This window comes from Trichoderma aggressivum, assembly GCF_033847375.1.
Source record: "Trichoderma aggressivum f. europaeum strain CBS 100526 chromosome Unknown scaffold_045, whole genome shotgun sequence".
In the NCBI taxonomy this organism is placed as follows: Eukaryota; Fungi; Ascomycota; class Sordariomycetes; order Hypocreales; family Hypocreaceae; genus Trichoderma; species Trichoderma aggressivum.
Genome location: NW_026946411.1, coordinates 231677 through 253538, shown reverse-complemented (window position 1 = coordinate 253538; position 21862 = coordinate 231677). Strand labels below are relative to the sequence as shown.

The 21862-nt window shown below is 53.4% G+C and overlaps 7 protein-coding genes across 7 annotated transcripts; 4 read left to right on the top strand and 3 right to left on the bottom strand.

Moving 5' to 3' along the window:
• Positions 1-1919: 1919 nt before the first annotated feature.
• On the top strand, positions 1920-5725 carry Triagg1_8810 (uncharacterized protein; the record flags this gene model as incomplete). Its single annotated transcript, XM_062903698.1, has 2 exons — positions 1920-2629; positions 2794-5725. 2 exons carry the CDS (start codon positions 1920-1922, stop codon positions 5723-5725), a joined length of 3642 nt encoding a protein of 1213 aa, XP_062752282.1.
• A 1195-nt stretch (positions 5726-6920) lies between these two features.
• On the top strand, positions 6921-8879 carry Triagg1_8809 (uncharacterized protein; the record flags this gene model as incomplete). The annotated part of the gene is made up of 1 exon (XM_062903697.1): positions 6921-8879. One exon carries the CDS (start codon positions 6921-6923, stop codon positions 8877-8879), a length of 1959 nt encoding a protein of 652 aa, XP_062752281.1.
• A 304-nt stretch (positions 8880-9183) lies between these two features.
• Triagg1_8808 (uncharacterized protein) lies at positions 9184-11256 on the bottom strand (the record flags this gene model as incomplete). Its single annotated transcript, XM_062903696.1, has 1 exon — positions 9184-11256. One exon carries the CDS (start codon positions 11254-11256, stop codon positions 9184-9186), a length of 2073 nt encoding a protein of 690 aa, XP_062752280.1.
• Positions 11257-12015: 759 nt separating this feature from the next.
• Triagg1_8807 (uncharacterized protein) lies at positions 12016-13653 on the top strand (the record flags this gene model as incomplete). The annotated part of the gene is made up of 2 exons (XM_062903695.1): positions 12016-12203; positions 12417-13653. 2 exons carry the CDS (start codon positions 12016-12018, stop codon positions 13651-13653), a joined length of 1425 nt encoding a protein of 474 aa, XP_062752279.1.
• Positions 13654-13717: 64 nt separating this feature from the next.
• On the bottom strand, positions 13718-15489 carry Triagg1_8806 (uncharacterized protein; the record flags this gene model as incomplete). Its single annotated transcript, XM_062903693.1, has 3 exons — positions 13718-14625; positions 14722-14911; positions 14971-15489. The coding sequence occupies 3 exons, from the start codon at positions 15487-15489 to the stop codon at positions 13718-13720; spliced, it is 1617 nt and encodes a 538-aa protein (XP_062752278.1).
• A 378-nt stretch (positions 15490-15867) lies between these two features.
• Triagg1_8805 (uncharacterized protein) lies at positions 15868-17103 on the bottom strand (the record flags this gene model as incomplete). Its single annotated transcript, XM_062903692.1, has 1 exon — positions 15868-17103. The coding sequence occupies one exon, from the start codon at positions 17101-17103 to the stop codon at positions 15868-15870; it is 1236 nt and encodes a 411-aa protein (XP_062752277.1).
• Positions 17104-18282: 1179 nt separating this feature from the next.
• Triagg1_8804 (uncharacterized protein) lies at positions 18283-20336 on the top strand (the record flags this gene model as incomplete). The annotated part of the gene is made up of 3 exons (XM_062903691.1): positions 18283-18567; positions 19314-19953; positions 20020-20336. 3 exons carry the CDS (start codon positions 18283-18285, stop codon positions 20334-20336), a joined length of 1242 nt encoding a protein of 413 aa, XP_062752276.1.
• Between the last annotated feature and the right edge of the window lie 1526 nt (positions 20337-21862).

Here is a 21862-nt window from a genome sequence, read left to right as displayed (position 1 = left end):
GCACAACACATACACACACACAACTTGCAGTGCTACACCACATAAACATTGATCCATTCGATAAATGTCCAATCATCAGCGGCAATAGGGGCTGCGGCCATGGCTGGCCCTGGATCGGTTTATAAATAGGCACGAGCAGTCCTAGCGGTTGGGACGAGGCCCGGCTAGGATGGATGGCGACTAGGCGGGAGGGACCCCCCGGGCAGCCAGTTGGAGCAGGGCACTTCGTATCTGCTGATGATTTGGGTGTGAGGATCGACGCCAAGCAGGGAAAAAGCTGATTGATTGATGGATGTTTCTTTTTTTTTTCGGTTACGCTTACTTGGATGTTGGGTGTCTGGTTGCACACTTAGTAAGTGAGATGGGTGAGAAAGCAAAAATATAACATGATGTGTGCTATATCATGTGCGAATGCCTTCTCGTGCTTACCATTGCTGCCGTTTTTTGTGGTGTTGGAATCGGACATGGAGCCTTACGAGTAGGAACTCAAGCAAGCATGAAAAGATCAAAGGCCCAGAGATAGATCCACCAAGTCAACGTCACCACTTTTTTCTTCTTCTCTCCCGCCTGTCAAACATGATTCACAAATCACCTGCATCCAGACCTCGTATTGCCTTGCCTTGTAAGCAGATCTGAGAACGGGGGGCCCTCGGTGGGAAGAAGGAGGAGCATCATGATGGCAGTCCGGTGCTAGTGCGCAGCAGTCATGTACTTGTAATGGCCATGTATAGGTTTCTAGAATTAGCACTCCCGTGCGGCGATAAGCTTGCAAATGTTTCTTGCATGAGCACGTCGGAGAAAGAAAGTCATACGTGCAGGAGGAATGGATACAGGTATACGAAGCTCCAGCGCGGCCGGCACTCCGTATGCAGGGCTATTTTCAGCCCGCAGCCGGTAATGGGGCGGTGGGGAGAAAGAGAAGGCACTTGATACCCTTTACCAAGAACTCCAGTGTGTTGTATACATTACATATTATATACGCGTTACATACGTTGCCGCCTATTGACACTGGGCAGGGCATGTTGGCAATGAAGCCATCGTGAGATAACAATGGATGCCCAGACGGGGCCGGCACTGGTTGGAACAGGAGCTCGTAATAATGCTGGAGCTTACTTATAGCATGGACGGGTCAGTCGTTTCAGGCCGTGGGCGCCACAGCAGGTGCACTGCCACTGTTTGCTCCGACCGGCGGGCGCCTCTTTTTGGGAGATCCATGTTAGAACAGACAAGTACCGCTACCTGGAGTAAAAGCGCCCAAGACACTGGCAGTGAGAGTAGGTCGGGACATGTAGCGCCGGCGGGATACGAATCTGGACGCTGCAATCCCTTAGTATGCACGGGCTGTGTCCTTGTTTGTGGAAAAATAGGTGTCGAGGGTACAGAGCACTGCAGAATGGTTGAGAAACTTGCATGGCAACACCGGCTAAAAGAGTCAATGGGAAGAAGAAATTGATGGATCTTGAAGATTGAAGACGTAACATGGAACCCTCGCCTCGCTACAGGGCTCCAACTTGAGCTCCCACAGCTGTTCGCTAGGGTCAACTCGGCGACGCTTCCAGGCGACCAACTGAGCTTGTGCTGGTACATGCTCACTGCTGTAGGCGCCGCCTCGCCTAGAACTCCAGCGCACTCAGACGCGCACGACACTGCCACTCTTCCCACTCCACCCTAGCTTTTCCCAGCTCCCAGACCATCGTCTGCGCCGTCCAACATTTGATCTCTCCCGATTTTTTTTTCTCTCTGCCTTTTTTCTTTTGCACATCCAGACCTTCCACTTTCCTGCCATTTTCTAACCTACAGTCCCTCGTTTTACCCTTGCGCTCGCTCGCACAGCCCTTCTGCTCGCTTTCGCTACCGTTTGGCTGATTTTGTTGCCCTGCCGCTGAAGATGCGCGACGTCTGAATGAAAGCCTGCAGAGATGGCCCCCTGGCTTTCGATGCCCACGATGCATCCATCTGATCGCCGTAGTTGCGACAACAACCACAACAGTCACCGCGACACCGGCTGCGACCGCCATGAGCCGCGCACATTGGCCGCGGACTCAGCAAAGGGCCAGCATCGCCCAGCATCGCCGCAAGCAGCCGTTGACTCTCGCTCGACCTTGCGGCTGCGGGAATCCGAACTCATGGAGGGGAGCGCCAAACAAGGCTGCGTCATCAGCGCGCGGACGAAATGGAGCATCTTCGCACGACCGGCGTGGCTCGTCCTCACATTGCTCACGCTCGCCCTCGTCGCGACGCCGGCCGCCGCCGTCCTGGTCGAGTTCGAAAACTGCCTCCCCGACTCGTACCGCTTGAACAATCCTCCCCTGCTGCAGTGGGAGCCTCTCTATGTCGACGCCTCCTTCGACACCAAGACGCCCAACAACAATCTCCGTGTTATTGTATGGGGGAATGTGACGGGCTCGCAGAATTCGGGGTCGCTTCCCCCACCGAATGACCCGTATTGGACCGATCCCAAGGAGACCAACGGCAAGATCGAGCAGACGCCCTACATCGATACTCTTGCTACGACGCTGATCCGGAGAGTCAACGTCTTGACGTACGAGCCGTGGAATGACGGCTCCGATTTCTGCGCGGCCGGTCTCGTCAATGGGACATGTCCGCTGGCACCGACGTTCGGCAATGTGTAAGTCGCCTGTCATCTCATCATCCCATCATCATCGCCCCTCCCTCAACCCCCCACCAGCTGGTCTCCTAAAGGCACTCTCATCCTTGCTGGGTTGCAGCATAGTGTGACCACTCACGCCCTGTCAATGCGATACTGACTAAACATATGCCTTGATCGTGTAGCGACCTCCCCTATGGACTTCCATCAGTCAATCTGTCCCATGACTTTTTCTCGTCATACGCCTTCAGCTCCTTCTCCCTTACCTTTCTCGTCATCAATGGCGACAAGGCCGCTACCAACATTGGCTGCATTTCCGCAGTCGTCACCCCCGACCTGGGTAGCCTCTCATGGGTGCTCAAGTTCATGCCCCTTCTGGTCCTGCTCTTTGCCGGCTTCGCCGTCCCGTTTGCCGGGATATGGAGCCCCTGGGGCACCACCAACGTCTTCCACTGGACATCCAACTATGGCCGAGACGCTGATTTGCTAAGGCTCGTCACTCCCGGGTTTAGTGACTGTCTGCAATACATTCAGTTCATCGTCCTGACTGGTGCCTTGACGCTCGACTACCCGGGCTTCTTCCAACCCGTCGTGAGCCAAGTTGGGTGGTCATCCCTCATGTTCAACGAGAGCTTTGTCGCTCATGCCGACCCGTGGCAGAATGTGGTGGATGGAATCTACGTGACCAAAAATGGCACGGCATACGGGCTGCAGAAGATGGCGCAGCTCATTGGCATGTCCGAGGCTGAGGACGTGTGGCCGGGCATGATGGTGTGGCTCTGTGTCATAATTGCCTCCGTCATCGTCCTCATCCAGCTTGGCTTTGCCCTCCAGTGGATCTTCCGCAAGATCAGGAAGACTACCGAGGAGGACCTGCGGGCGAAGAATATCCCGTTTGTCATTGGCAACGTGGTGCGCATTGTCTTCAATTTCATGCTGACCCCAATCGTGGCACTGTCGTGCTTCCAATTTGTCGTCTCCGGCCAGTCGCCGGGCTGGACCGTTGCCTTGGCTGCGCTGACACTGGCCGTAGTTATTGGCTTTGCGGCCTATCTGCTTTGGCTCATCATTACTACGCGGCCCAAGTCGGTTCTGTTTGATGACCTGCCCACCGTCCTACGGTATGGCCCTCTATATAACACATACGCCGACGAGGTCGCTGCGTTTGCTCTCATCCCGATCCTGCTCAACGTCATCAGAGGCGTTGCCATCGGTGCCGTTCAGCCGAGCGGTGTTGCCCAAGTCGTGCTTCTGGCCATTTGCGAGGTCATCCAAATCCTCATGATCTACGCATTCCGGCCCTATCAGAGAGCTACCTCGATGAATATCTATCACAGCCTCTTTGCAGTTCTACGGTTGATGATCATCATGCTCATGGTCACCTTTGTCCCCAGCTTGGGCGTTACGGAAGGCCCAAAGGGTTGGATTGGATATGCCATTTTGCTGCTCCATGCCTGTGTGCTTTCTCTCGGCTTCTTCCTTGGTGCCGTGCAGACCATCATCGAAGTAATTGCGAGATTGTTCGGTGCCGGCGGGGATGACATCACTGGCTTGACCAGAGGTGGCCTCTCCAAGATCTTTGGCATGAGGCAGCTGTCCAGGAGAGTCAACCACCACAGCCAAGGACCATCTCGGGCCAGCCAGCTGTCCACCGCAGCCATGCTGGATGCCGATGATAGTGGCAAGTCTGGCTACGTGATGCCCAGTGGTAGAGTCCGCAGCGGTTCCGTGGCCAGTCTCAGTGGTGTCATTACCCACCACCGGCACCGAAGCAGCTCGGCTCTCGACAGTATGTATTCGGCCATCCACCGTAATGCCGATACTGCCAGTTCGTACATACCGGGAACGCCCGGCGAGGCCAGCACCTTTTCGTTTCTTGCGTCACCATCTGCTGCTCGCCAGGGGCCGCCTGGAGTGGTCATGGAAGCCTCTGATCCATACTATCGCCCCCCACGGCGGCGCCGCGAGATGACTGGTGATTCCGGACAGTTCGACGGCCAGCGCGACTCACTCGTCATTGAACCTGTTCCTCAGGCCGGAGGATTGGCCCCTGAATCTCCGGATGGGGTGGCAGAAATTTCACGAGGAGCTACTCCGGCACCCGGACACGGCAACAATAATCTTTCTATAAGCATCCCGGCGAACCGACCTGACTACTCAACCCGCGAGGTTGACTTTTACTATGGTGTTCGGGGTCCTGCGCTCAACTCAGAGGGCCCCGGTAGGAAGCTGGGAACTGGCCCTGCGGACCCGACTGGCCCAGCGGCGACGGCTGCTGGATGGTTCCGCAGCCTGATATTTGGCGGCAAGACCAAAGAGAAGGGCAAGGGCTTTGAAGTTGTTCGAAGCGCCCGGATGCCGCCGAACATGGTTCGGAATGGAGGCTTTGGCGACGAGACGCCGCCAGAGGGCATTCCAGTCGCCATGGGCGTTATTAGAAACGGCCCTATCGATTCCGACGATGACGATGAGCCTCAAATCAAGAGGCCGAAGCGCCGCGAAGGCGAGCTGCTGACTGACAATGGCGACCCGCATGACTCTGACGAGGAGGAGCCTGACAGCCCGGTAACGGATAGACTCCCTAGGGGGCGGATATCTCGATCGGCCACGGCTTTGGGTTCCAAGGGGGCCGGGGATGGATTGGACAGCGATGGTGTCAGCGAAGAAGACTTGTCTGAGGTGGACCTTGATGCGCCAGTCATTCCGCGAAAGAGTTCTAAGAGACACTCGGCCCAGCTGGACCACAACATCCAGATCACGCCTCTTGTCACGATAGAGTCTGAGTCGATGCGTCCCGGTAGCCGCGAATCGCTGCGAACGTTCCAGACCGAGTCGAGTGCACAGCACGGCGGTGTATCGTTGCTGCCGCGCCTCCCGTTTGAGCGGAGAGGCTCAGACCGCCGCTCAGATCAACGACCTTCTTCAAAATCGTCGCTCGACTTTCCAGACCTGAGAAACATAGACTCGGCAGCACACGATGACGATGCGGCCGGGTTCGGAACAGTTTCTCAACACAGTATCAGCCGAATTGATCCGCACCATGCCGACGATGGCATGCTCAGCACTGCTGCGTCTGTCGTAGACGATGCACATTCGCATTCCGGGAAAGAGATTTGATCCCAAGAGACAGGGCCTGCTATGGGCGACCCATGTGGACAAACCAGTCCCGAATGCGAGAAAAGAAGGAGAGAATGAAAAAGAAGCAAACTTGTAATAATGATTGGTTCAATCGTCTGCAAGGTTATGAACGGCTCAACAACAGCGATTCATCCCGCTTTAGCAAGCTTTAGCGTGTCTGGCTGCTTTTTATTTCAGTATTTCCTCTTTTCCTCCTTTTCATTTTTTCTCTGTTCTTTCTCTTTCATGGCTTCAATTTCCTTACTACCCTCCTTGGTTTAATTTAATCTTTCCTATCGGTATAGAGTCATATGGACATGTCCCAGCGAGATACACGAAAGCTTAGCGGGATGGAACGACGGGATTAATCCCTATTTCTCATTTCCTTTTTCCTCATTTCCTCTTTTTCCTTTTTGTCAAATGGCCAAGGTTGATACAGAAAAATAGTTTCGGGATCTGATTAAGGGGTGGTGCTTTTATGGTAGCTGGCGTTTTCTTTCCCTTACCCTCCTTTTTTTTCCAATTCGGTATTGTAAGAGAGAGGGGCGGGATGGTTTTTTTTCCCCTTTACTTGTCTTTTGGGATGCAAGGGATGGATTTTGGGAGTGGGCTATCTATATGCGTATGTGTGGATAGGATCATGAGCGTTACTTGAATGGCCTGGAGGAAGGGGAAGATGAACGTGTAATTAATAGTAGGCCGTGGTGGATGCAACCTGGCCAGATATAAGTTGATCTTGTTGAGGATGATTATGCTTGTTGGCAGTTGAGATGTGAGGTTCTGTTTGCTGTTTTGTCTTGAATAACGAGTCGTGCGTAGTCATGGAAACACGTTTACTTTTAGGAAGAAGGCCGATGGCTGTGAACTTGCGGTGAAGCAAATTGCCGCCAACCAACTGAGCAATTCTCATCAAATGTGTTTCAGCCAATTTTTCCCTTTTCGTCTTCTCGCTCGCTTTACTAGATTTGAAATAACTTATTGGACGTATAAGTGCACCAGCTGACCTGCCCAAAATAGGTATCCAAGCAAGGCGATTTAAAGCCGCTTTTTGGACCCCAGTCAAGCAAGTCAAGCTTCTTTTCTTTCCCAGCCCCTCTTACATTGTACATACATGTCACAAATGATAAAAAGTCTCATGAAAACCTAGAGAGTAAGCGAGAGGACTCGGGAATCGGGGCTTGGCCGCGGTTTCCAGATGAAGCTGATCAACGTGCACAACCTGAAGCTGGAGGAACATGTCGGCAACGAGATGCCGCCGTACGCCATCCTGTCGCACACTTGGGGCGCCGAAGAGGTGACGCTGCAGGAGTGGGTGAAGACGCCGCGGCCGACGCACAAGGCTGGGTTTCGCAAGATTCTGAATGCGACGCGCCAGGCTGAGCTGGATGGCCTGGATTATCTGTGGGTTGATACGAATTGCATCGATAAGACGAGCAGCGCGGAGCTTTCCGAGAATATCAACTCCATGTTTGCGTATTATAGCCGGGCGGCGGTTTGTTATGTTCATCTCGAGGACGTGTGTTGGACGAAGCCGGTTGACGCGGAACCATGGCAGTTGCGTGATCAGCTGCAGGATAGTCGGTGGTTTACGAGGGGATGGACGCTTCAGGAGCTTCTCGCGCCGAGGGACGTCATCTTCTTCGCCGAGCCGTGGGAGCGGCTCGGGACCAAGCTGGGGCTGTTGGGGTTGCTGGCCGACATCACGGGCATCGAAGAGAAGTTTCTCAGAGAGCCGAAGCAGATCCCGCACGCCGCGAGTGTTGCGAAGCGCATGTCGTGGGCGTCGAGGAGGCAGACGACGCGGCCCGAAGACATGGCGTACTGCCTGTTGGGGCTCTTTGGCATCAACCTGCCTCTGCTCTACGGCGAGGGCTGGAAGGCGTTCCTGCGGCTCCAGGAGGAGATTATCAAGGCGTACAACGACCAGTCCATCTTCTGCTGGTGCTACATCGACGCCCCCGTTGGCTGGCACAGCTTCCTCGCCCCGAGTCCGCGGTCGTTTGCGGATTCGGCCGACTTTGCCAGCTTCCGAGGGGATCCTGACACGACGGTTCAGCCGTATACGATTACCAACGCGGGACTCTCCATGACGCTGCCTTCGGTTTACACGTGCGACGGGAGGATTGTCGTGCTCGATGTAGTGCATAATCACATCGATCCCTGGGGCAGCCAACGAGTCGGAATCCCCGTCACTTGGACGCAGGGACTCGGCTGCTACCGTCGCCTGGAACGTCCTCGACGCCCGGTACTCATCGCCACCGCCATGATCGAGCACAATCCCAGGGAGAATCTCTGCTTTTACTGCAAATCGCTCGTCCAAGCCGACGCCGCCACGGGCTTCTACGACGCCTGGCTCGAGGAGGGCTACTCTCTCCTCCTGACATTCGACATGCCCGTGCGGATAGAGTGGACAAACGACCGGCGATCGGACCCAGGCTACCAAGACTCGACGGAAAACTTTGACTTCCAAGCACACCTGAGCTGCGTCCGCGTAGAACACGACATGCGCGTGCGAAGCACCCAGCACAGAATCATCGTCTTCTCCCACCTCCAAGACTCCAAACAATACGCCGCCCTCTTCATCACCGTCATCAGAATGTCCAAGAAAGAAGGCGGCGGCGTCATCTGGTACGCCGAAGTCATCCCCCTCCACGTCCACGCCCGCCCAACCACCCGCGCAAGACCCATCATCGACTTCGAATCCCTCGTCATCGACACCCTCCAAGGCCTCACGGGCAAAAACCTCGGCGGCAAGCCCATGCGAGGACGCGTCACCAACACGGGCCACATCTCCGAAACCAGCGCCGAGCTCAGCCGCCACTTCCCCAAGCCCATCCTCGGCGCCGGCATCTCCGTCATGCACCGAAAGGCGGCGACGAACAACTACAGCAACAACAGCAGCAGCAGCAGCAGCAAGAGGAGCCCGTTCTGGGCGGACACGCAGCGCGCGTTGCATGTGATACTGAATGACGAGGTCAACTACATGGAGATTTACTGGCAGATTCGGGCGAGCCCGGCGCCTGCCGACTCGACGCCCTGGATGCCGTCGTATGCCGGCATCGAGGAGAACCGGAAGATGATACACGGGGTTGTGCTGAGGAAGAAGCAGCGGCAGTTGTCTGCAAAACGAGGCGTCATGGAGTTTTGGGACTAAAACGTCCGACAGCATTGAGATGGGGAAAAGACGATATAGATGGATGTATACATGGTCCCGGCCTCGACACGAGGATCTGGTTGGAAAAGTAAACCTAATCGCCATCATGTAGATACCCATGTAGATATGGGGGGACCTTGTAAGCAATAGAACCAAAAGGGGCGCTGTGAACCCTGAATAAAGTAAATAGCCATATACAAACGCAGAGGTCATAGCACCTTGGTAATCATCCAGCCAGCTTCATCTTTTCCAGCAGTTTCCCACCCTGCATCTAAGCAATACCAAATTGTAGAAAAAGCTCGCTCTATTTAACGTTCAGAAAACCGACTCCTGACCGCGCCTTCTGAACGGCCCGCTTCAACGCCTGTTCCTCCACGTCCGTCCACTTGACGCTCAGTTCATCCCACTTCTTGCCCGGCGTGTTGTACTCCTTGCGCCACTGAGCGTGCATGTGCTGCAGCTGGGCCATCCTGCGCGGATCACCAGAGCCGCTGTAGATGATGAAGGCGGTGCAAGGCGGAAGAGCCTCGTAGATGCGAACGAGGCGCTCCGTGAGCCGGGCGAGGGCCTGCTCTAGGGGAGAGGAGCCCTCGGATGCAGCATCAACCCCGACGACTTCGGACCCGGCGTCCACGTCCGTGCCGGGGGCATTCTTATTCCACCATCCCTGCAGGGCTTCCAGCTCGCGCATCCGGCCCCAGACAAAGTCCACTCCGCCGCCCCGGATGACTGCACCATCTTCATCACCGAGGACAGCTCGGATGACGTTCGTCGTCACGTCCTCGTCGGACCTGCACCCGAGCTGGTGCGTGGCTCCCGCCCCGAGACCCTTGGAAGGGTCACCCCAGTCAACGGCAGCGCTGGTCTTGCCAACCTCGACGCCGCCGAGAGCAGCGTCTCCTCCCTGGGCTTTATAAGCTGTTCCGGCGCGTGCCAGTCTGCGGAACAGATTCTCCCCTTGCGCATCTGACGAGCCCCACAGCTTTCCCTTCTCACACTTCTGCTTCACGAGGTCCAGGCAAGTTTTGGCGTCTTCGATGCTGTTGTGGCCCAGAACGTCGCCTTTTTGGATTTCTCGCGACAGGTACTTTTGAGCGAGCCATTTGAGCGACGACTTTAGCGGAGGGCCGCGAGGATGAGGGTATATAATAGAAGTGTCAACGATGAAAGGATGAGCAATCCGCAAAGCCTTGGTGTCGGATTCGAGGGAGTGGCCCACTAGAATGGTGCGTGGAGTCAAAAGTTCAAGGAGCTTCTCCTGTATGTCGCGGAGCGTAGTCGTCACGGGTGCCAGCATCTCCTCCGTGATGCCGGAAAACCGCGTCACGTAGTCGGTGATGGGCTTGTCGGGTTTCACCAGCTCATCCAGCACGACATTTCCATCCCAGTCGATGAGACTGATGCGAGTCAGCGAAAACTCGCTCTCGCCCGTCATGCACATTTCGCAGTCAACCGCCAAGATCTCCCTGCCAGCCGTAATGCTGCCCTGCTGGATTTCGGTCTCGGGAACATCGCCATCTTCCAGCTTGTCTACCCTTGTGATGGCATATCCTTCTGGGGCGACAAAGTTGTCTCGTCGTGGCCCTTCTGCAAGGAGAGCCGGATGAATGACGTAGCCATTGTCCGTTAGTTCATCGGCAGAAGCTAGAAACTCTGTGATGCGCGTCCTCTCATTCTTCCATCCATGGGGCTCTTTCGCGGGCTTCACGCCCCCTTTCTGCGAAGTCTTCTCCTTTGGCGCGGGGGCAGTGAGGAAGGCGGCCAAAGGCGAGTGCATTTTCCCATGTTTGTCGTCACCGGGTGTTTTGACGGGCCAGAGATGGGGGAACATGTCGGCGAACGGCTTCAGTGGCTCTGGCAGCGTGTCCTTGTCGAGTTTGCGGGGATAGTATGCGTCTGGGGAGCCATAAGGGTGAGCGTCTTTATCCGCATTTCCCTGGCTGCCTCGGCCCACATTCGCATCTCTGAGGTCATTGAAACTTGCGTAGTCAACGTCTGCCTTGAAGAGCGCCTCTTCGAGACCAGGCACCATGATGGCCACAATCTTTCTGAACTGCGGCCGGTGAGTGACTGAGATCCACTGGGGGCCGGTACCGTCGGCAAAGATGTAGGTGATGAGGTCGCGCAAGTTGTTAAGGCTGAGCATGGACTGGAGCCGAGCGCTGGGTGAAAAATTCAGGCCAGGGTATCCTCCCTTGCCCGGACGAGGCACCTTCTTCGCCTTCTTCTTGGGTCTGGTGACGGTTTGCCACTCTCCCTGGCTATCTGGGTTCTCGTCTTCATCATGAGGGCTAGGTCTTTTAAGGCTGCTTTCACTCTGGTCGAGAGAGGCTGTCTCAGCAACGGCGATATCGTCAGTGACGGCGTCGTCAGTCATATTGAAGTTTTTTTTTTTTGGGTGCTTGAGGGTCCTGATAGCAAAATCCGTAAACAATCCGACAAGGTGATGTATCGACAAAATCTGGTTAATCCTCTGAATTCGTAAGAAAAGAAGCGCCTTGAATGCTGAAAATAAACAAATACTGCCAAAATGGGGCAGAGTGTATCTCAGATAGATGTGTTGCTGGGGCAGAGGAAAGACGAGAGTGCCCACAAAAGAGATGAAGCCTGTTGCTATATTCTCTCCGTAAGCGCCATCCGGTGTAATCAATGATCTCGGGCAAAATGAGGCCCAAAGGCGCTCAGTATAGAGAAGTAATAATAATACAATGGTGAAGATGTTTTGTTTAGGCCAACTGCCATACAGTTTCTGGCAGGCGGATTTCTCAAGGTTGCTGGGCTTATCTTATCGCAGCCCCGTAGGCGGCTTTTAGGCCAATCACAGGCCACTCGCAGCGCCCGGGATTCGCTGTAGCCTCGCGGCTCCTTCAACGCGACCGCTGGACCTTTTGTTTGGGTTGGTTTGACTGCTATTTATGATTCATTATTCATTATTCGCCCTCTGATGGACAAACGTACAATGAAGTGAGACGCGCAATTCGGCTTTTCTCATATTGATTGACGCATCTTGTTTACCAACTGTCCGATAGAGCTCAATTGCCTAAGCCAATGCGTCCAAACCTCGTAAAATAACATCATCTCCTCCTCATTCACGTTCTGTCTCTCATCAGGGAACCTCATACAAAACCGCAGAACAATGGATCAAGTCGCCGTGAGATGTGCCAAATGTGGCTCCGAGCTGGGAATTCTGGTCAATCTATGGACGCAGATAGGCAAGAAATACATCACACCAGTAACCCACGTGGAGGACAAGAACGAGGCGGACAAGATCACTACAACAGGTGCGATTCGAATTGGTGATGCGGACACTATAGTCGAGGGCTGGTATGAATGTTCTTTGCCAGTCATGTGTCTTGTTTCGTAAATTACCTTCGCTGACGATGGAATGCCTCTCGAACAGTGAGCTTCGAGATGCCGAGTGTTCATCGTGCCATACAAACATGGGCCAGAAATGCTTGTCAAGTCCTTCAAACCACATACTTTCGAGGTAATCGTTCCTCCTGGCCAATCGCACCAACCCCATGCTAAGTAGTGTAGCGGCCAAATCATCTTTCGTCTTGCGTCCATATCACTTAAAGTCGCGTCAGATCTCCGTCGCAAAGCTGAACCCAAGATACAGCGCGCCCTCAATCTCAGGATTAAACCAGCCGCAGCTCAAGGAAAACCCTCACATCTGAATGGCGAGGCTGCCCATCGAAATGAACCCTCTCCAAGCAGGGATAGGTTCGACATCATGCAGATCCAGACAGATCTCGAGGCTCAGCAAGACGAGATCCAGCGGATCGGCGCAGCTGGATTCCAAGTCATATCGACGCTGAACAGCACAGTCGCACGCTTCGAAAAGCAGATGCGGGAGCTGAGCGACTCCGTTGCCAGTGTCCGCAAAGATGGAGAAGGACAACAGGCCGACATCAAGTCTCTCAAAACCCAAATGAGTGACGCCAAGCGGAATGGCGACAGCGACGCCGTGATTGCTCGTCTGGATAAGCAGCTCCAAACGACGGACAGAGTGGTCTCTGAACTTCGGCAAATTATTCAGAAATCCAAGATAGAGGCTACGACTCTCCGGCTTGATCTGGCAACTGCGCACAAGGAGATTGCAGAAGTGAAGAGGACAAATGAACGTCTCAAAGAGAATGTCGCCGAAGCAAAGGAAGTAGCGCAGGAAGGCATCGCCACGTCCAAGCTGTATGCTTCGGAGGTGGCATCGTTGAGGCGGGAGATTGCACAGCTACGGTCTGAGCTTGGACAAGAAAACACACACCACTCTTCGATGGGCGAGGACCCTTCCATTACATCGCATCAGCTGGACATCCTTGCCAGTAACATATCCAAGATTGGCAACAGGGCCAGCCAGGTCGAATCTCTGCAGATGGAGTTTGACCTCTTCAGAACTCGAATACAACGGCTAGAGGCTCGAGTGGTTGGTGGCACGCCCAATCCCAGCCGAAAGGACGTTCGTGCTTCTCGGGCAGAGTACGCCTCCGCGGCTGAGCAGGACAACCAGTCTCACTACGGATCAACTACGCGCAAGAAGCGGCCGCCAGCGACTGGTGACGAGAACCACATTCTCAAGTCAACTCCTCCGAAACGGGTGGCCCTCTCATCGGACTATCCCAGCCTTGCTACCGTTGGCTATGTTAGCACCAGCGAGCATCGACAGTCATCGCCGGGGGGCATGGATTTGATAGAGACGCCTGTCCAACGGCGGACTACAGCAGCATCGACTAACAAGAGTTCTGCAAAACGCGGTAGATGGGGAGCAAAAGGCTAAGCGAAAGTTGCTTTGGTGGGAATTATCGATCAGCTAATATGTATGCGGATATGAACGACCTTATTCAAGGAGCAGAAATCTCAAAATCCCGCCTCAAGATTTCCCTTCCCAGACCGGCCAGGGTATTCACTTGCTCAACGACAGCAAACTCGAAGAAAGCTTGAGACTTTTCGCTCTTGGGATCTTGCCGCCACTCATCAATCAAGGAAGTTTCCTTCTCTCTGCCCGCCAGCTTCTCAATATCCTCTAGAAGCGTCTGTGCTTTGCCAACGAGACTCAGCTCTGCGCCATATTTTTCTGGGGAATGTCTGAGAATCATGATGAGAAGCATCTGGCATAACGAAACCTGATCAATCTCGCGCAACGCCTCCTCGACTTTCTGCTCCAGCGTCGCCTTCTTGGACACGGGTGTAGCCGAGTTTGCCAGAAAGGCCGTTGCCGCGGCGGTGTGAGTAGTCAGGTTTGCTACAGCGAACAAACCGGCCAGCCGAACGGGATGATGCGGCGAGACATGCTGGTAGGGATCACAAGCTGTCGCGATGAAACAAGCCACCGCCAGGGCAAAAACAAAGTTTTCTTCCTCGCCGTACAACATGGATATTCTAAAGAGAATGTCCGGGAGCGGCGTGACGGCCCATAGCTCCTCTTCAACTAGAGCCTTGTTCTTGTTGTACTCGCTTTTTAGTAGCTTACGCCGTTCTGACGGTGACTCGATTGTTGCCAATGCGCTCGAGATATGGTCGGCCGTCTCGCCATGCCGATTGATGATGGTTTGTTTGCTGGGACTGGTGGCTGCAGGATGCTTGCGAAACTTTGAGACATCTGGTACGAGACTCTGGTTGTTGAGATTGACGTTGGGGGAGATGGCTGCGACTTGATAGACGTTGAGGTTATCCCGGCAACGAAGGCAATTGCAAACAAACTTGTAGTGAGCCAGTGCTTCTCTTCGTTTGACTAGAGGATCCGTGTAGACTAGATGATGGGTATTCAACCAATGGTCAGTGTGTATAAAATAGATAGATTTACACTGAAAATACAAGAGCCGTCTATGAATACGGGGACACTTACACGTATAAGCCAGCTCAATCTCATCCCCAGCTCGAATCGGGTTTTCAGCGACGAGAAGGGCATTTCGCCCAATGAACTGAACTGCCGCGTTAGGAATGCAGGAATGGTTCGCCATGGCTAGAGTCGGCTCCAAGAACAGTCCAACAACCCCCAAGTCGGTATCGAATCTCTGAAAAGAGTTGTTTTGAATCTAGACGTCATCCGTCAGCATCCTGATTTCTTGTTCCATCTTCCCAGCCGATGACCAACCTTGCACAACATCTCAACCGCCCTCCGCACAATCCCCTCCCCCGTGCCCATCCCCGAAAACGCACACGCCGCCATCGCCATCATCTCAACATCCCTCCATTCACCCCCCTCGGCCTTCTTCTCCAACACATGCCCCTCCAGGTCCCTCAACCCGTCCCCAATCTCCCCACACAGCAAAGCCTGGATGAGCGCCCTCGTCGGCGTCGGCAACCGCCTCCTTCGGTCCTCGTCCTTGATCCCCTGCCGGAGCGCCTTGCATTCGCGCGAATGAACCGCCTTCCAGGCCGCGGCTTGGCACGTCGCGTCGCAGTACGACGCCGCGTGGCAGCGCGAGCAGGCCCGGGGATTGCCGGGGCGGAGACAGAACGAGCAGACGCTGCTGAGGTACGAGATGGTGGGCAGCAGGAGGAGCGGCGTGAAGGGGGAGATGACGGTGCCTGGGGGGAAGGATTTTGTGGCGTAGAGGCCGCGGCCTTTGGAGGGGTGAGGCCGGATTTCGAGGGGTGAGGGAGAAGACATGCTTTGCTTCTTTTTTTATGAGTTGCGAGGCATTTGAAATGATGGAGTTTAAGCTGAGAGTTTGTGGGTTTCTAGCGCTGTTGTTTGAGATGATGTTGATTTGGGGGGGGGAAAAAGTCCAAGGTTGAGGTGAGCTTTGGAGGGGCAAATCTTGAAAAGGTGGGTTGGCGATGGCTCATGCTGGACCAGCCAAACACGGTATCAGCAGACACAGAAATCTGGTAAAGATGATGTGTTCTCTCTTTTCCTTTAAATAATGGTAGTTGTTAAAGAATACAAATAAAATTTCAATGGGTATCTCTATCCGACTACTAGGCACCTGTAGTAGTCCTCTATATATATACATGTATACTATAACCAACACGATGAAACCTCTCTCTATAGCTCGCCATGGTTGGGTAGCTTGCCATTCGCCTTTCGCGCACTCGCCAGTCTCTTTCGCAGCTCCTTGCTCCAAGGCGTACCATGCAATCTCACCATCATCTCCGCGTGATAGTCCCAGCAGCCGTCCTCCAGAGACGTCTCCGGCACCACGCACACCTCCTTGCTTAATGCCTGGCCTCTGGGCCACTGGCCAAGCTGGGCGCCCATGTCCTCGTCCAAAAAAGTGTCGAGAACCAGCTGCCCAATCTTTCGCTGCGCTCCAGCCCACTCGGCCTTCTCCTGGAAGAGAATTGGCAACAGCTGCTTCATGCCGTTGTTTTCCAAAAAGTGCTTCCTAATCTGCTCGTCCTTGATGAGTCCGTTGATGGCGGAAACGGCGGCCTTGACCTTTGCTGGAGAATCAGCAGGCGAGATTGTGTGATGGTAGAAAAGCTCGTGGATTGTAGCGCCTTCGTGAGGGCATTTTGAGTCCATGAGCTCTGTCCAAATCTTGGCAATCTCGTTGAGTGCCGAAGGATTGTTAGAAAGGGCACCGGCGAGAATGGCCGCCGCTTGTTGGCCTCGCGGAGTGGCCCCTTGAGAGACTTGGCCTTCAGGAGTTCCCATCAAGCAGAAAAGTGCCTTTACCACGTCTGTTTCCTCGGTGATTTTGAGTCCGTAGTAGATGTCATGAGACAGCTCTTCCAGTCCTTCCAGACCGTGATCAAACTCCTCATCGCTCGGGATTACACCGGTCTTGAGCATTTCAAAGGTCTCCATAAAGGCAATAGCTTCCACTTGAGCCTCTCCCCCGGGCGCAGGCTCCTTGATCTTGCCAACATTGTTGTATTTCGGGGCGCCCTTGGGTACTTGGATCGTCTCTTGCTGCTCCTGGTCGACGAGAACCACAGCTTGATCGACAGGTAATCCTTCCAGGGCAGGGTTGATCTCGTCAGGTACGTTGATCTTGGCTTCTTTCTTGCCAGTCCAGATATTCAAGCGAACATGAAGTCCGTTTGGTAGCTGCTGGTCATCGTGAACAGTCTGGAACTCATCTGTCGGCACAAACACTCGAGGGTAACACTCTTCCGGATTTGATGTGTGACAGATCAAATCTGACTTGTCTGAGCCCGCCTTGGGGGAATGCTGAGATGCTGATGCCGATGCCGGAACTGCTAAACAAAACAGCAAACCCAAAATGAGGGCAATGATGATGGGCAACGGCCTGCCTTTGGAGCGAATTGAAGGCATTGTTTTTTGAGGGAGAAAGAAGTGAATGAATGAATGAAAAGGTCAAGTCCACTCAAAGAGTGTAATTGCGTATCCAGATATGTCTATCCAATGGTGTAGACTTCGAATGATCCCGGCAAGCTGATGAGTGGGAACGGCACTTGTTGCATACACAATATCGCAACGCTACCAGCCTAACGTTTCAACGGATATACGAAAAGAAGCTGTTTTTATAGAAAAACAAATTACAATCTCATCATAAGAGAGTGAATGAAGAGTTCTTTAAATGAGTCAACTCGATGAAAAGGACACCTAAGAACATGGGCTAGGTGGACCTAAAAAAAGTTCAAAGGTTGTAAGACGAGCCGCAAAAGCTGTCACTGCCAGAGGCGAAATCTGGCATTCTGAATCTTGGCGATGCCTGATTGGCGGAGACGGTGACTCAGCAGCCAACATGGAAGCCCGAAGAAGCAGTCTTTTACCACTGAATTACAGCAGCAAAATTGGGTGTTTGTCATTGCAGCGGTTTGATTTTGGCTTGTTACAGCGCAGATGTTTCCATTGTAGGCCTATGCGAGGAGGGAAAGCTGAAATGAAGAACGCTGCTGTTCATTGTCTGCTCAGTGGACTTTGTTCGATGTGCAATGCAGGCTAGTACGATACGCTTTCGGAAAGTATCCAGTTCAGCTCAATAGGGCTGGACATGACATGAGCCTCCAGATACCCATTCATCAGCAACTTGGAGGAGATGCTGACAATCTCCTCTTAAGCAGATAATTGACATACTTTAACTGCATGAATATGTATTTAAGCTTTTTTTTTTTTTTTTTTTTTTTTTAATTTTTATCTTGTATTCCCATGCTTTATCCGTATCAGCGCACGTTTTCCCCGTCTGTGCATGTTGGAGGATCTTCTGGAATGGCCCCGTGTCTCAGATCCCCAGCATCTGCTTCATGCCAAACCTGAATTCAGAACACAAGCCGTAACATGGCTGTTTGCGATGCCAGTCGGATGCGTCGCTAGCTCATTTTCAAATTCACAAAAGAGGCTGGCCAGCACCACGACGAATAAAATATAAAGCAAAGTCCCTCTCTTGGGAGGCTCGCAAATATTCTGTTCCTTGACATTACTAAACCTCTTGTCCTCGGATTGCGATTGCAAGTGACACAACCCAAGGGAACGTCTGTCTAACTGAAAAAAATGCTGTCACTAATCCTCGTCTTCTTCTACCTCTTATTCTGCTCGATATTTGGCGTCTACGCCATGCCAGCTGGCAAGGCTGGGTCCCATCATTTCAAGAGACTCGAGCATCTCCACATGCGTGTCCACAGCCTTCGCCTCTCTCGGCCTATCAATGTCAAGATGGACGAGCCAGTGCAGAGTCCAGGGAGCTGGTCGGAGAGCCGGCTTGAAGAAGGCCTGCTTTACAAGGACGTCGAATCAGAAGAAGAAGTCTTGCTAGAGAGCTTTCCCGACGAGCTGTCGGTATCTTAGGCTCAGCATCGTGCATCGATTGATACCTAGTGGGAGGACCAAATGCACTTTGGGATTCATGTTGGTTCATGGAGTTATGAAGTATCTATTAATGACATCAAGGACCATTGCATCGGCGTTTTCATGTTTCATAATTTTTACACACAAGACGGATGGATATTTACCATCCAGGGTTATTAACAAAGGGATCAACCCATCTCATTTACAGTATGAGCATGTACGACTTACAGCGGGAGCTGCATGTGGCAAAATAATTGTCGACGAAGCCATCCATGAGATTTCACACTGTGCCCGTTACCTAATGCGGCACCACAGCATTCCCGCACAGCGCCGCCCAGTAGAAATCTTTCGTTCGTCCTTTTCGCAGGTCGTCAAGACAGTTGCCGACGCAAAACATCGCACGGCCCAGCCCTTTCTCGCAAACTCCGTGGCACAGCATGCGCTCCAATGAATTGAATGGGTCCCCGGTATTGATCGATTAGGTCACGCGTTTCTCCTTTCTTTGAAGCTTTCTTGCGGACTTTGTTAAGAAGAAGAAGAAGAAGAAAAAAACAAGAGCTTTGTGTCACGAGCTGGAAGCAGCTCTTACGAAATAGACAACAAGAACCATCTTTAGGGCCCATTGAGGCGTCAATCCAACGTCAAATCTCCCTCCCTTTTTCGTCGTCGCAGCTACCTACGAAGAAGCTCGTTCACGCTACACTTCCTTGACGAACCGAGCTTGCCTTGCGACCAAGACGGATCCTCCTCCGAATGCTACTCTAGAGCTTTGCCTCTTCGTCAAGCGCTCTCCTCGCCATCGTACCACAGAAGAGCGCGCGCGCGCGTCAACAACTTACACAAACCTCCCCGTCAAGATGCCTTCGCCGCGACGGATGCGCCTCCTGATGGTGGCGGTCGTCATCACCGTCGTCGTCATGCTCTTCTACAGCTCGGGCATGGAGCCAGAAGCCGACGCCGCCCTCAAGGGCTTCTACGAGAAAACAAAAGAGGCCATGGAGCGAGGGACGGCGCGCGGGCAGGCAGTCATCAATTCCCAGACGGGCCAGAGGGCGGGGCACATTCCCGCCGACAGGGACGGCGACGGCGACATTGACGACGACGACAGGGTGGCTTCGCAGGAGCTGCAGGAGCGGCTGCAGGCCGTTGCGCAGGAGGCAAAGGACAAGGCCAACGAGAAGAGCCCGAAGCCGGACATCCCCAGCAGGATCGTGGGCGTGGGCAGCTCGGCCGAAGGACAGGCGAAGAAGGGCCAGGTCAAGGTGGGCGGTGGCAGTGATGTAGGGGACAGGGTCAAGACGGATGTGACCAAGGAAGAGACAAGGGAAGAGCACGAGGCCGAGGTCGAGATCAACAGCATCTTGAAGAAGTCACCCGGTAAGCTTTGTCGCGATAGATTTCCCCCCCTAGCTTACTCTCGTTTGGCTAACGTATCGTCTGCAGTCATCATCTTCTCCAAGAGCTACTGCCCCTACTCGAAGCGCGCCAAGGGAATTCTCCTGGAAAAGTACAGCATCACTCCGGAGCCGTTTGTCGTGGAGCTGGACGAGCACCCGCTCGGCCCCCATCTCCAGGACTATCTCCTGAAGAAGACGGGGCGCAGAACCGTGCCCAACATCCTGATCAACGGGGTGAGCATTGGCGGCTCCGACGACATTGTTGCGCTAGACAACGAGGACAAGCTGGTTGGCAAGGTGCGCGATCTGGGCCAGGCTCGCATAGAGATTAGCCCGCGCTTCACCAAGGGCGAGCATCAGTGAGAATGATGTGTAATCAGAGAGGGCTGATCCCCCTTTGTCTTGTAATCTTCTTCTTCTTTCTTCTACCTCTACCTGTACCTGTACTCGTGCTTGGCCTTTTCTCGCTCGAGCCAAGGGCTTCTGCGAGATCTGTGGCTCGCAGCTAATGTGTTGATTCTCTTGGGGTGTGTGTGGGCATCAGGGGCCGATGGTTTTTGAATGGCTGGTGTGCAGATGCCAAGTACTGACTGTACGCATGAATGGAGTTTTGGCGTTTGTTTTTTCTGGCCCTGTTACAAGTACCTCGTAACGTAGGTACCTGTAGTATAGTAGGCACAGGTAATATTTAGTTATCTCGGGATGCTTAGTATGGGATTTGATTGCAGGGAATAGGAATGAAGGCTCTGAAATGCTTGTCTAGAAAGACAATCAAGGAGAGGGGGGGGAGGACGAGAGATGGATGTGAAGCCCAGCTCAGCACATCATGCAGCTACTTCAATTCGAAAACCTGCAATATCCGGCAGCCTTAATCTAGACTTGCTTATTGATCATCCTGAGCGCACAAATCCGCTGGGCGGAATCAAAGGAATCAAAAATAAAGACGATGAAAAGCGCAGTGTGCCTGGTCGTCCCGTATCTCTCGAGTACATACAAGCCCGAGATAGCGCCCTATCTTGCATCTGCTAGCGAAGCATCAGCGGCGGTTAATATCAACGGGATTAGGATTGGAAATTGGAAGCGAAAAGATGCAGATTCACGGCAACATGCAGGCATCGCCCTGATCGATCGTGTCATTGTCGTTGGAATCATTCATTCAACGCCCTGTGTAAATCGCGCATCCCAACACCGTCATCCTGTCCTTTTTTTCTCTCTCTTGTTTCTTCCCTCTCAACCCCCCCCTCATCGAAACCCTCGGGCAACACACACACGCTGACGATTTGATTTCTCTTACATGCCATACCATACATGTACCTTTACCTTTACCGCAATCAATTTACCCAGGCCCCCAAAAAACGCCACGATGCGCCAAAAGCCAGCGCTGGTCGCTCGTTCTAGCCCCGCCCGACGCTATGCCATCATTGACGGGCTGTTATCAAGAAGCGGTACTGGGCATGATTCCCCCACTAAATGCAGGGATTGGTGCTGCAGCACTTCATGTTGGAGGCGCGTGAATGGCTGGAAGTTGCTTTTGGGGTTTATCAACGGGCTGGGGGGTGGGAGGTTTAGGCCCATCGAGGTTCAGGTTCAGGTTCGCTCAATGTGACAGTAGGTTGGATGCCGATTTGCTCAGCGGATTTGGGAGCACAAGCTGGCCATGGGGAAATTGGATGTCTTGACGCTGGATGCAGTTGAAGTCGTCAATATGCGAATGGATTCACTAGAAGAACAGAGGAGAAAAGAATCAGTCCAAACAGAGACCAGACCAGACCAGACGGCCACAAAAGGTGGCTCCTTGTGGCGTGCAGCATCAGCGCTTGTCCACGCTCTGCTCTGCTCTGCTCGCTACGAACATCCGTACTACGTACGTACAAGCACGAGAGAGTGTG